Source organism: Dasypus novemcinctus, chromosome 6, assembly GCF_030445035.2.
Source record: "Dasypus novemcinctus isolate mDasNov1 chromosome 6, mDasNov1.1.hap2, whole genome shotgun sequence".
NCBI classification, from domain to species: domain Eukaryota; kingdom Metazoa; phylum Chordata; class Mammalia; order Cingulata; family Dasypodidae; genus Dasypus; species Dasypus novemcinctus.
In genome coordinates this window covers 27,928,781-27,943,563 of record NC_080678.1, presented here as the reverse complement: position 1 = coordinate 27,943,563, position 14,783 = coordinate 27,928,781, and the positions used below count along the sequence as shown (strand labels likewise).

General features: G+C 38.8%; 1 protein-coding gene across 3 annotated transcripts in view; it reads left to right on the top strand.

Moving 5' to 3' along the window:
* The window catches only part of MXI1 (MAX interactor 1, dimerization protein), a 103,838-nt gene extending 89,287 nt beyond the window's left edge, over window positions 1–14,551 (top strand). For all 3 annotated transcript variants that reach the window (XM_004473248.5, XM_058298445.2, XM_058298444.2), the window contains exons 4-6: window positions 6,985–7,099; window positions 7,683–7,854; window positions 11,979–14,551. In XM_004473248.5, the coding sequence (XP_004473305.1) occupies window positions 6,985–7,099; window positions 7,683–7,854; window positions 11,979–12,142 (451 nt within the window). In that variant the 3' untranslated portion in view covers window positions 12,143–14,551. The remainder of the gene's footprint in view (window positions 1–6,984; window positions 7,100–7,682; window positions 7,855–11,978) is intronic.
* The last annotated feature ends 232 nt before the right edge of the window (window positions 14,552–14,783 follow it).

Here is a 14,783-nt window from a genome sequence, read left to right as displayed (position 1 = left end):
GGGTCCAAAATGGCCACAGTTTTCCCGGTAGACTTCGGATTATTCAATCTGAGTCAGTCAAAGGTACCTGCAGTAACCAGGGGAGGCTGGTACAGGGCCTGCCAGCTTCCTCCCTGCCAGAGGTGGGTCTGGGGCTTAGGCTAGAGCTGCAATCTGATCTGGATGGAAAGGAGCCAATCCCTACCAGCACTGTGATTTTCAGTCCACCCCACATCCCCTTGTGCTGGGGGTGGAGTTAAAATGCCAGCTACTGGCCTCTTTCTGACTTGGACATGTTCAAACTTCAGCTGTTCTTAGAATTATACTTTAGCCCGCCGAATTTACTCATCCGTAGCTAAAGTTGGTGCCCAACAGTCTCTTCCTCCCCCGTTTTTGGGAAGTGGAGCTTCCAGTTCCAGCTGTAGAATAGCTCCCAAGGTGGCTTGTGCTGCCAGTGGACGATTGGCACAAGCCTCCGGGGTGTGGAGTGCTCTACTTACGAATATTCTCTGCAGATGGGCCGTCTCCTCCTTCTGTTCTTTCAAGGATGTTGCAGGATGCTCTTCTGGTGTCCTGGAGCCCCAGGCAGGTGCTTTAGATAGTTCTGGGTGATTACTAACTGCCCTGTAATATGAGCTGACTCTAGAAGCTCCTTACTCTGTCACCATTTAATATCATTTTGCGTAAGAAAAGGAGGAAGGTAGATTTTGTTTGGAATTTTGGAGATTTTTAGATTTTCAACACATTAAATTCAGAGAAACTTTGGTATGTAGACAGCTATCTCCTGTCATGTGCTCGAGTATATATGGGGAGTTGAGAAACCTGGCCACAAGCCACTATACCTTTGAAGAACATGGCTCAAGGGAGGACTCAGCCTCTTAAGTAACATTCAGAAGAGGAAATACAAGCTCTGTCCCCATCTCTTGACTTGTTTTCCATTTTGATATACTTACTTGGCATAGTCTTGGTATCCTGTAGTGGAGGAATGAAAGATGGCAAATTCCAGTGAAGAACTGCATCCCCAAGGATATCAGCCAATGGACGGTTTGTGGGGTTGGACTGGGGTTAGATTTCTTGTTGGGTAGAAGGATTAGCGTTTCCAGAGAAGATGTGGAAGAATTATTGCATGATACTTGCAATTATTTTGTGAAAGGAAATTCTTTCTTCTATCCTTCCTTAATACTGTCTGCTTCTTGCGGTTGATATACCCAGGCTTTAAAGTTATCACAGCTACTTGGAGGGGCCATTTTATAGTGAAATCATCTCCTCTTGTGCTCTGTGATACTTCAGTTTTGCAGTAGAGTTTATAAGGTTTGAAATCAAAAGCAGCATTGGTTCCATCAGGGAAATTGATCCCATTCTGCCAAAGTAAAAGCCATAGAAACGTTATTAGTTCCTTTTCCCACAAGGGCCTTGCCCTTTTTGAAGGTGAGGGTAATTTTGACAAGACCCTTCTCTTTTAACAGGGCTAATGACTGGGAATTGCCTCTTCTCCTGTGTAAAAGCCATTTTTAATCTCATTTTAAAACAGACCTCAAAATGTCTTTGGAAATAAAAGTACTTGGATATCTCTCCATTGTCTGTTGCCCTCCCTCTCAGCAAGGAGACTCCAGCTTTCTCACAATATCTAATCCTAACTTTGCCTTACTATCCTTCATGCTAAATTAGGAAAGATTTCAGCTGTGTAGTTTTCATTGAACTGTCCATATATTGTGAAAAGTTCAATGCTATTTTTTTTTCTCATTTCCCATCAAGTCTAGTTACATAACTTTTTACAATGTCTGGATTTTTCTACTTATATTCATCAGAATATTCAGAACAGCAGCCTCAACTTTCCCCAACCTTCTTTCCCTACTTTGACTAGAGGATCAGGACCATTCCTTTCATGCATCCTTATTCTCAATGTCAGCTACTCCACTCCCCAGAGACTTGAAAAACATCATCATATCATTTTCCCCCCAAGCCTTAGGATTTTCAAATTAAGCCAAGCGTTTTTCTTCTCTGTCCCCTGTACTCTTTCCCTTCTCCTGAAGTCTTACATACAGCCTATGATTTGGCAACCCTGTACTGGAGGCTCCTGAGCCACCAGTCACGAGAGAATGAAGGCAAGAAAAGAAAGTACCAGATGCCATAAAAAAATAGCCTTTCCAGGTTGTTGGTGGTTTAAGCTTGCAATCTGGTTACCAACAGGGAGACTATGGAGGAAAGGATGGAGAGTATCACCATTGTAAGGAAAAAAGAATTTTGCCATATGTTTGAAGAACATTGAGGAGAAAATGGATTATCTGATATAACTCTTTCCAATTTACAGTCACCTGAAGTCCATTGCTCTTGGAAGTGTATACATACCTGAGTGGCACATGTGGAAACTATGTGTACTGTTTGAATGGCTACTCTGAAAAGTATGGCTCCCCCTTTGTCAGCTGCTGTCATTCAGTTCCCATTGATCCTGTGTTATTTTCTCCAAATGCCTTATCCACTCACAAATACAGAAACTCAAAGAAATGACTTTTAGCTCCTACAGACACATACCTTCTTCCCACAAGAAAGCAGAGGGCATCATTCACCACTCATCCTACATACTAATACCTGTTTTAAGAGGATGTATTTAAAAAACAGAAAATGGCATCTCTAGCCTTTGGGAGACATGCTATCTCAGGGTATGTTTTCTTGGTGTAAGCTATATCTTAGAGCAGATTTATAATTATTTCAGTGAAAAAAATGTCCAGTAGTGGCTAGTAAGAAGGCATTCTCCCTTCTTTGCTGATTTACACATTATTCAAATCTTGATTCCTTTGGTGGATTGAATTGTGTACCCCAGTTTGAACATGATCTTGGTCTGCATTCTGGTGGATGTGAACCCATTGTAAATAGAACTCTTTAAGATGTTATGTCAGTTAAGGTATGGTCCAACTGAATTAGACTGGGCTTTAATTTTTATCACTGTAGTACTTCATAAGCATAGTGAAAGTCACATGGAGAGAGGAACCAGTGTCTTAGTTTGCCACAAACAGGGCTGCTGATGCAAAGTATCAGAAATGGGGAATTTATTAAACACTTACAGTACTGAGGCTGTGAAATGTCCACATCAAGGCACCATCAGAAATGCTTTCTCACCAAATTCACCTACTGGTGATCCTAGTGTCTAGCCACCTGGCTATTAGGCAAGATGGCAAATCTGCCAGTCTTTCTCTCCTTTCTCCTTCAACTCAGCTGCAGCTGATCAGTCATCCCTCCCTGGGTCTCGGCCCCTTGAGCCTCTTGGGACTTCTGTCCTTGAGCTCAGCTGTGGGCGAACCTTTAGTCCTCTCTCTTTTCTCACATGGTCAGATCAAATATGGCAGCTTCCTTTCTCTCCCTGTGCCTCTCTTTGTGTCTCTGTTTATGTCATACCCAGCAAGAGGGTGGAGACCCAAGCTGGCATATACCCCACTGACACTGATATCCATTCACAAGGGCCCCACACCCACAGGAATGGATTCGTTCAAAAACATTGTTTTTGGGATTCACCAAATTCAAACTATAACACGAGGAGCAACCAGAAGCTGGAAGTCAGTGGAACCTGGAGGAGAAAGGAGAGGACATAACCATGTGATGGAAAAAGCCAAGGAACCCCAAAGATTGCCAGCCAGCCAGAAGATACAAACCCCAAAAGGAAACAAACTATAGCCTCTGAAACCATGAGCCCAATAAATTCCTGTTGTTAAACCAACCCATTGTATGTTATTTGTTTTAGCAGCTAGGAAACTAAAATTCCTTGACCTGTGCAGCTCTTGATTTGACAGTGCTATTCCAGACCCTCAGATGACTAAATTAGGTGATTTCCTAATAGAATTCCAATTCAGTTCTTTTCCCTTGAATGAAAGAAAATAAGGTATTTTAAATTTTAGATTCAGGGAAGTGGCCTTGGCCCAATGGATAGGGCATCCACTTACCACATGGGAGGTCCGCGGTTCAAACCCCGGGCCTCCTTGACCCGTGTGGAACTGGCCCATGCGCAGTACTGATGCACTCAAGGAGTGCCCTGCCAAGTAGGGGTATCCCCCGTGTAGGGGAGCCCCACGTGCAAGGAGCACGCCCGGTAAGGAATGCCGCCCAGCGGGAAAGAAAGTGCAGCCCGCTCAAGAATGGCGCCACACACATGGAGAGTTGATACAGCAAGATGATACAACAAAAAGAAACACGGACTCCCGGTGCCGCTGATAAAGATAGAAGCGGTCACAGAAGAACACACAGTGAATGGACACAGAGAGCAGACAACTGGGGGGAGGGGAGAGAAATAAATAAAAAATCTTAAAATAAATAACTTTTAAGTTCAAACTTAGTCCTATCTATATATTTTGATTCTTCACTCTTCTTTCAATTACCTTGAAAATCTTTGCTTTTTCATTTAAGCAAATCTAATGTCTTTCAAGTCTGGAGTCAAATTTTAACCTCTTTAACAAGTCTACCTCCTTCCATTATAGTGTCTCCTTTTACTCCAGTTCTGTTGCCCTTGATAGCTGTATGACTCATTTCAGTATGAACCAAATGAAACAAAGCAATGTAAAACATTCTGTAGATCAGGGGTTCTTATGGGGTCCATGAGCTTGAATTTAAGTTCAAAAAAACATTATTCTTGTGGGGCGTGTTGGTACGGGTGTGACATATTATTAAATAATATGCAGTATACTGTGGGCTTAGTAAGGGGTCTTTGGCTTTCACCTGACTGGCAGAGTGGTTCGTAAAACTAAAAAGCTTAAGAACCCCTGCTATAGATTATAAATTCTTGAAGTTTACATTCTTTTTCACTACTCCCAGTCAGGCAAAGTCTGGTACCAGTAATGTCTCAAACAAGTGTCTGGTACATGTAATACATGACAAAAGTCATGTAGTATACAACCGAATGACTGATTTAAAAAAGAAAAAGGTAAGATTGTAATTTTAATGTTACATTAGTTGATTTTGCCTAGATTTTAATATAACTTTAACAAGTCTCACAAAACATAAAATTGGCCCACCTTTTTTTTTTTTTTGACCTGAAACTGTAGTAAGAAGTTATTTTGAAATTTCTTAATTCAAAAAGTAAAAGATATTTCCTATGTGTACTAAATTCTTGGGTTAAGTAATTTGAACAAAATTGACAAGCTATTCTTGTGGCAGTGTACTTGTTAACTTTACTAGGTGCTTTATCTTTTTTAGATGACTGAATTCAAAGCCCCCTTGAGAGCCTCTAAATTTATTAGCAAGAGAACCATTAGTCTCTCTCCATCCTGCAGTCATATCAAATGAGAACAGTTGTTAAGCATATGCTATTATGATCCTAATGAAGAGTTTAAGGGCAGTTTTTACTGTGGGTTTTTTGTTTTTCAGACTTCCCAGTAACGATCTGTGATTGTGTGAGATTGCTCACCTAAAAGCTTTTCCACTTAAAAACAAAAATTCTACTAAAGGCTTTCTATCAGGGGAGGAGAGTAACTTTAAAATTGTTAAATCTCATTGAGGGGATCCATTGATAGACCTTTAATTTCTAGGGTGGGGGGGAAGAAAAGAACAAAAAAACTCCTTTATCCAAAGGAGATGTGTCAGGTTTCAGCCCAGAGCCAATTACTAGACTTACGTTATTGATCTCAAAGAGATTTGTAATGGGAATACTAACATACTTTTAACTGTAACTGGCCTAGTGGATGCTGAGAAAATCTTGACAATTTATCAGCCAAATCCCTGACTTTACTACCCTTAATCATCTTTGCTTGTCAGTGACATAACTGACTGCTTATTGCTTTCTCCTACCCCTTTCAAATTGCTGACATTTGAGAATTTTATTAATGCTTGTGTGTAAAGACAGAGAAAGCACAGTTTGGTGGGTGAACTAGTAAAACCATTTTGGCTCTCTGAGGAGAAAATGGAGTACATGTTTTGTTCTTGGTGCAGTTTTGAGACTGTTGCTAAAAGCTCAGTTATAGCTCTTTGAGTAGGAGTAACCTATGAACACATTTGCAGATTTTCTGTTCAGACATAATGTTAACTGTAGAATTGTAGTATGTCATATGAAGCACACGACCAAAGATGTGGAGTAATATTTTATTATGAAATTATGTACCCCAAGTTCACTATCATAGTAATCATAGCTCCTTAGGGACACCGGGAAAGTAAATCCATGAGGTGCTCTGCTAGTATTTCCAGCAGAAATTTCCCTCAACTTCACATTTTCTCACAGGATGGGTCCATTAGAGAATGCAGTTGACTTTCAGTAGAGAATTTTGTCACCTGCTTTTTTTCCCTTTATGCAGATAATGGGGGGGGGGGGGGGAGCGGGGGCAGAAAAAGTAAATGCTAATGAGCTAGTATATTTAGATATTAAGAAGCCGGTGAGTATTTTATGGGTTGCTGTGTCAGTGACTAGAACTGCCCTCAGGACCATATATTCTGTCTGACCCTATCCTAGCTCGTGACAGGATTTTACTACTTCTGTTGGGCTGCAGCATATGAAATTGCCATTTTTATGAGAAATTGTTGAATACCAGAAATTTCTTATGGTTTAACCTAATGTATAATAAGATGCAACATTGTAGGACAACAATTACAGAGAAAACTATGTGTGTGTAAGTAAAGAGTGGAAAGGATGAAATGGAAACTTGTGAGTAGCAGGATATACCCTTTCAGAGGTACCCCAGATGAAAACCTCTACTTTAATCAGTGGTTTTAGGTAATCAAGACTACAGTTGCTCTAGTATACTTTTCTACCTCCATATTTGTAGAGTTGAGATATGTATGGGTGGCTGAAAAATAAACCATTTTGGACAGAGATTACCATAGAATTAATAATCTGAAGTGACTAGTATTTGCAGAGTACAACAGAAATGGTAGATCAGAAAAGCAGCCATGCCTGCACTTGCAGCTACTTTGAAACTGAAGAATTAGGAGTGTAACATGGCTATGGGTTGAATAATGTACAAAATATTATTCATCTGAAAATCGATTTTAGGCTGTTTCCAAGCTCTGATTTGACTTTGTCTTTCTTAGACGAGCTCATCTGCGCCTGTGTTTAGAACGCTTGAAGGTTCTGATTCCACTAGGACCAGACTGCACCAGGCACACAACACTTGGTTTGCTCAACAAAGCCAAAGCACACATCAAGGTGAGAATTTTTACCTTCATATTTGCGTGTAGTTCTCTTTAATTATTAGCAATGAGAGACCTATTCATATACATCAGCTAGCTCACCATGCCCTCCCTTAATAAATGACCTCAAGGGAAATCTACCCAAAAACTTATTAGCTAATCTGATGAGAGCAACATAACCTGATTAAATGAAATTGTTTTGACAGCGCAGCCATTTGAAGAACCAGGAACGCTAGGAAAATAACAATTACCCCCCTGATACCCAGAAGGAAGGCAGTTGTGCCCTCTGGTGGTGGTGACTTCATTTGGCTTTATTGTGACTTTCAGTATTTTTCCATCCACGGGCACACTGAAGAGGAAGTTTATCCATCATGGAGATTAATTTACAGATTTTAAGAATTCCATCTTGTGTAAATAATATGCCATTTGTTAAAAGTAAAAACAAACTATTTGGTTTTGAAAAAATACACATATATACATGTATATACATTCATGTATCCTCTTCCAAAGAACTATTCCGAGATGTTAGGTAGAATTTATTAAGTTTTATTGTTTGCACCAAACTATGCACAAATGTAAATATCATTTGATTATTTTAGAAACTTGAAGAAGCTGAAAGGAAGAGCCAGCACCAGCTTGAGAACTTGGAACGAGAACAGAGATTTTTAAAGCGGCGATTGGAACAGCTGCAGGGTCCTCAGGAGATGGAACGAATACGAATGGACAGCATTGGATCAACTATTTCTTCAGATCGTTCTGATTCAGAGCGAGGTAGGCAGTGTGTCTCTTTTCTAATGAAACACCTAAGAATCTCTGTATCTGGATTTAGGGAGGGTAGGTTAGAAGGCACTGTATTTGCTTTATTCTTTAACCTTCTAGGTTTTATTGTCTAGCAGCGTCTGTGTGCATTATAGGACTTTTCATTTTTTAATAAATTTCTATTATGAGATAGGTTTAGACTTACAGAAAAATTGCAAAAATGATAGTTTTCATATACTCTTCACCCATGTTCCCCATTGTTAACATCTTATACAACTGTAGTGCAAGTGTCACAACCAGGAAATTAATATTGTTATAATACTATTAATAGACCTTATTCACATTTTGCAAATTTCCCAATTAATGCCCTTCTCTGGTCTGGTTTCAATCCAGGATCCCATATTGTATTTACTAGTCATGTCTCTTCAGTCTCTTCTGATTTGTGACAGTTCTTCAGTCTTTCATGACCTTGACACTTTTGAAGACTACTGTCTGACCAGTTATTTTATGTACTGTCCCTCAATTTGAATTTGTCTGATGATTTTTCATGATTAAATTGAGGTTAAGCATTTGGGGCAAGGAATATCACAGAAGTGGTGTTGTCACAGAAGATGGTGTTGTGCCCTTCTCAGTGCATTGTATTGGAAGGTATTTGATGTTGATATGTCTTATATCAGATGTCAAAAGAAATGTCATATATGAAATGTCAAAACAATTTCATTTAATCAGGTGGTATTAATTAATTTATATATATATAAATACCCTTCATTTCTGTTTCTATCTATCCCAGGATATTTGTCTCTGGCATAATTAAAGACCAAAAATCAGGCAAAAAAAGAAACTGTCTGAATTTTATTGATGTACCTGTAACTATATCAGGTCTCACACTACTACAATAAAAGATCCCAGAGGGAAACGGACTTTGGCCCAGTGGTTAGGGCGTCCGTCTACCATATGGGAGGTCCGCGGTTCAAACCCCGGGCCTCCTTGACAGTGTGGAGCTGGCCATGCGCAGTGCTGATGCGCGCAAGGAGTGCCTTGCCACGCAAGGGTGTCCCCCGCGTGGGGGAGCCCCACGCGCAAGGAGTGCGCCCGTGAGGAATGCCGCCCAGCGTGAAAAGAAAGTGCAGCCTGCCCAGGAATGGCGCCGCCCACACTTCCCGTGCCGCTGACAACAACAGAAGCGGACAAAGAAACAAGACGCAGCAAATAGACACCAAGAACAGACAACCAGGGGAGGGGGGAAAATTAAATAAATAAATAAATCTTTAAAAAAAAAAAAAAAAAAAGATCCCAGAGCTCTGGTGATTTTAAGCTTACATTTGGGAACATATTGCTCATTTAGAGCTTGTGGATTCTAAAATACTAGATTTGTGGCACTCAGTTTTGTGGGTTTATAAAAAAGACTTCAATATTTTTTTGGTTTTCTTTTGACTTTTTATTATGGAAATTTTCAAACACACACAAAAGTAGAGACAGCAGAATAGTAAACTTTTGTATATTCATCATCCAGTTGGAACAGCTGTCAATATTGTCTACTTGTTTCATCTGTTCTTTGCCAACTTCACCCTCAACTTTTTTTCTGGGAATGTTTTAAAGCAAACCCCAGATAATGTTATCATTTTGCCCCTAAATACCTCAGGATGTATTTTTAGTAAATAGGACTTTAAACTTCGTATTTGTTGTAGTAATTGGGAAACTGGGCCATTTTTCTTACAGAATCCCCTGTATTCTCAGTTTGGCTGATTGAATCCTCATGGTGTCATTTAACAAGTTCTTTTATACTTCATAGTTCCTGTAAACTCATTAGCTCTAGTGACTTGATTAGTTTCTTTTGGGGGTCAGTAATACTTCATGGGTGGTGCTGTGAACTTCCTATTGCATCAGTATTATGTCTGGTTGTCCCAATTTCAGTGATGTTGAGTGATCACTGGATTCAGCTGATGTCATCTTGATAACTTACATAAAGATCCCCTATCAACCTTTCATTTCATGGTTATATCATTAATTGATGATTATTGCCCTGATCATAATTTCATTAGGTGTTATAAAATAGGGATTGTCTAATTCTATTATTATTCTTGCTTTTATTTATCGATTTTCTTCAATAAAAAAAGACTATTTCCTCATCAACAGTCCATACAGCGAAGGAGGGATAAATGCTTGATGGTGTTTTTGTTGTTTTATCAATTTTCCAAATAACGAAACCTTAGCAACCTTAGCAGCCTCCAGAAGTAACAGTTTTGTGTGTGTGTGTTTTCAGTATCTTATAAACTCACGTTTTCATGTATTGAATGTGTTCGAATCCATTAGTCAGGATTCTTTTTAATGTTCAAATTGTCCCAGATTGGTTAGTGGGAGCCTTTCAAACTGGCTTTTTAAAAATTTATTTTATTATTTTAATTTTATGAGGTACCAGGGATTGAACCCAGTACCTCATACTTGGGAAGCAGATGCTCAACCAGTGAACTTACACCCACTCCCCTCAAACTGGCTTTTGGTCCCTTTTAACACTACCCTAGGAGTCATAGTTTTTTTTGTTTTTTTTTCCTATACAAAAATAACCCTGAATTAGGAGGCAGACCTTGGCTCTAGTCTTTCCTCTGCTGCTTACTAGATGTGTGACCTTGTCAAGTGTTGATGCTTTTAGCTGTCTTTATGTTATCTCCTTGTACCCATCCCCATCTCCAGATTTCAGAGAGGGTATATCTTCTTTATCATTATAGGTTTTGTTTGTTGTTTTTTTTTTAGTACTCCCAGTGTGTTAGTACTTATACAAGAACCATTCTTGTTCTTATCTGACAACTCTCTTTTCCCAGTGTTAGAGGGACTTTTGGTAACATTTCTAGTCCATATGACTCAAGCAGTCTCTCATTTTACTTTTATTTGATTGGGTTCAGCATGTTCTATTGGACAGGTGTCTTGATTTTATGTCCCAGTTGTAGGTTGGAAAAGTGTTCTGTGGTGCTGGGAAACACTGAGTGGCCTGTGAAGCATTATGGATGTGAAGCAAATAGTTATGAATTCATAGGATTATTTGTACAGCTTGTTTGGACAGCTGTCTGGATTTTTAAAAGCAGATCTTTAAAACTTTTGAAGCATTGAGCCCTTTTGAAAATTATACTCTTTGAAATAATTTTACCCTGTCTTCTTGGACTCAGCAAAAGTCTACTTTTCCTGAAGCACTTGTGATCAGTGTGAACCCTTAGACAGTGCCAAATATGAAACATCAGATTTTGAGACTGTCTTTTCTAAGAGAACAGAAAAATCCTGAGTTCATTCTAACTTATATGATAGGGGAAACAATTTCTCAGCTGCATTTTGTTTTTAAAATGTGTATTTGCCTTTTATATATTATTGGTGATTATATGCATAGTATTTAACAGATGAGATATCTGTTGATAGCTTCATCATGTACATAGAGTTTACCCTTTTTGTTTTGCAGTAAAAGTTAAACACCACCAAAATGCCTTTACTATAATCTTTACTTAAGATCTCACTGTAATCAAGATAATAAGCCTCCAGACCTTATTTCAAACTTATTTGATGCAAGAAACTTACATTGAAGACAAATCCCTCAGAGTCCACTTTATAATGACTAGCTTATTTTGGTTACTGAATAATCAGAGATCTTCATGATGAATCCTAGAAATCTGTAGAACAATCTGTGGAATGATACCACCAGAAGTCTGGATAAATACATTTTCTAGTTTGCTTATGGTTTATTCTCCTCTCCCCCCACCTCTTTTAGGGTAACTGATTAATAAACAGTTCTGAGAATTAGTTTCTGGTTTGATGAAAAACAGATGTTGTCCAATCACATTGGGGCTGAGATCTTTTAAAATTAAGTACTAATTTCCAAATAGGCTTTTTTGGGGAGGTCCAGATGGGTCAAAGAGTTTAAATAAACTTGCTCCCAAAATTGAGACTACCACTGTTACCAGATGTTCTGCTTGCAAAAAAGGTCCGTGTCACTTCACCTTCAGTTCCTTTTCTTCTCCAGAGATTACTGATAATAAACTTGTTAAATAATACTTACTTTATTCCACAAAAAGTAACCCCTTCTCCCTCATTTTCTTACTTTTTGGAGGGTGCATAATCAGATTACTAATGTTCTTCCTTCATTTCTTTGGCAGAGGAAATTGAAGTGGATGTTGAAAGCACAGAGTTCTCCCATGGAGAAGTGGACAATATCAGTACCACCAGCATCAGTGACATTGATGACCACAGCAGCCTGCAGAGTATTGGAAGTGACGAAGGTTACTCCAGTGCCAGTGTCAAACTTTCATTCACTTCCTAGAATCCAGCTTGACATAACAGTGCAGGGCAAATAATTCACTGGGCCAATTCAATCCAAACAATCTCTTAAATTGGGTTCATGATGCAGTCTCCTCTTTAAAACTAAACAAAACAATACTTGAACAAAAGGGTCAAAAGGCCCGTATTTAAGCAAATATTTAGCAAAAAGTGGGGCAGAGCCTCCCCAGCAGAACAAATATTCATAATATTCATATTTGAAAAAATTATTATAATTTCTAATGGCAGCAGAAAACTTGTGTGAAATTTCCTTGATTTTATTTAGTTGATTGAAAAGAGGACATTGGAAATTCCATCCTCTTTTTCTTTTCTAGCTTGCTCATAGTACATTGAATAGATACATATCGGATAGGGTTATGAACCCTTCCTCAGCTTTATGGTCCTAAAAACAAACAAGATCAAACATATTGTAATGACAAGATAATCAGGCATTAACCTTGGATAGCTAGAGCTATTATAAATCAGCCTGGGACAGCTTATCGTGAAGCCTGTGGATGATCAATTCTTTAAGGAAAAAAAAAAAAAGCTCATTTCATGCTCTGCAAAAGGAGAGACTCCCATGAAGCCTGTTGAAAGGGATCATCATGCAGCTCAACTTTCTGTTGGATTCCATGCTAAGCAAGCTATATCCTGCATTGTTAGCATTAGGGCACCAAATCGCCAGCTCGCCAGCAAGCCAGCCGCCCCTAGGCCCCTGGGCAGCATTGGGGCGGTCTGTATATGATAGCCTCTACCATACAAGTCCTACTGAGTATGGATTGGGGAGCCAGAAGGAAAAGTTCCACATGCCTCTGTATCTGCGTGGGCCAGAAGAATTGTGTACGCAGATAAGCAGGACAAGGTCTGAGCCATGGCAGCATTTTTATTTCAAATTTTGATAACTGTTTATATGTGTTGAAAACCAAAATGACATCTTTTTAAAGCTTGTCCATTAAAAAACCTAGATGTCTTTTATAGTGGAAAAACACATGGGGAAAAAATCATCTATTTTGATGCAACATTTGATAATGATAAAACACCTCACACCTCACTCTTTATAGTGCACAAAATGAATGAGGTCTGGGCTAGGGAGAAAAAAGGTCAATGCTTGTTTTTTGTTTTCTTTTAGAATCCTTTACTCTTAACCAGCTTTTAACCATCTGATATCTCTAGCAGATACAGTATCATAGTTAACATAGTTAAGTTCAGCACTTGTCTCATTTTAATGTAAGGATTTGCTTCCATTTTCCTACAGGCAGTCTCTCTCCTTCCTCACAATCCCACTGTGCAGGTACTATTGTCACTCTTATGAATATTTTCAGAAATGTTATTTTCTTTAAAGTGAAATTTCTAGCCTGCACTTTGATGTCATGTGTTCACTGTCTTTTAAAATCCAAGGTTCCTCTCTGGCCCTCTCCTTTACCCCAGGAAGCCGCCTTGGAGACCTTACCCTTGGCTGTTTGAACTTTGTATACTTTAAATAATTTAACTACCCTTAATTACTTAAAAAAAAAAAAAAGCTTTATGAGTTTCATAACTTATTGCTGATTTTAATGGGTTGTTAATTTCAGTCCTCTAGTTTTGTTTTAGATAGGGCTGGGCAAGAAAAAGAAAATAAAGACAACCATATTTAGCAGTGCAGTTGATTTGTGTGTTAATATTAGACTATCCTTTGTAAGTAGCACATTAATAGCATTCACTGCTTCTATATATGAAGTGTACCACCTTGGTCATACATAAGGCCTCAGCTTATACTTACTTGCTCTTGTGTTCTTCATGTGCCTCCAAAAACATTCTGTCCTTGATCGTGCTAAGTTTGAGTGGAAGAAATTCTTTGAAGTAGTTGTGTATGGGAAACTGCATGCCTTTAGAAGCCCATTATTAGAACTTGCTACTTCAGGTGCTGGGGACTTAATGAAAAACACAAAAAATTCACTTCTGTGGCCCAGGTAAATTATTCTGGTTTCATTTATAATTACTCTTGGCCAGTTCAAGCTGTTGCTCTATATATTTGCTTACTTTTGACTTTCCCAAGTGAAATAGTATGAAGACCATGCTAACTACCGTGGAAAGTAAATGGAAGCCAATGACCTAGCTTCCATTTTATTATTCCCATGGCATTCACTTGTGTCATTTGACCTAGGGCTGGGAATTTGGGACTTTATTCAGGTGAACTTGAGGTGCTGCCATTTTGTTTCATTTGTTCAAGATGGTGGGCTGGCAAGCCTTTGTTGTGAACCTACAATACATATTTCAACTGCCCCCTAAATTGCTCCTTCCCTGGTTTTGTTTTCCTGGGGTGGCGGGGGTTGAATTGTATGATGAGTAGTAAGTATTAATTTTTAAAATGACAAATCAACTTTGAAGATACAAAACTTAATTGCAAGAAATAAAAATCGCAAGTGAAGAATAACACGAGTGCTTTTTGTATTACCCTTCTCTATGGAGGGAAAAATGGACAAGCATCATACCTTGAGGCAACTACTTCCTAACTGCCTGCATTGAGACATTAGTAGCTAGGAATTAATGGTAGCTTGATTTATTGCTGTTTTCTCTTCCACAATTTAAATAGGCACTGACCTGACAAATAACTGCACACTCACTGCAGATAGTTAAATATATCTGATAATCTTAACTGCTTCAGG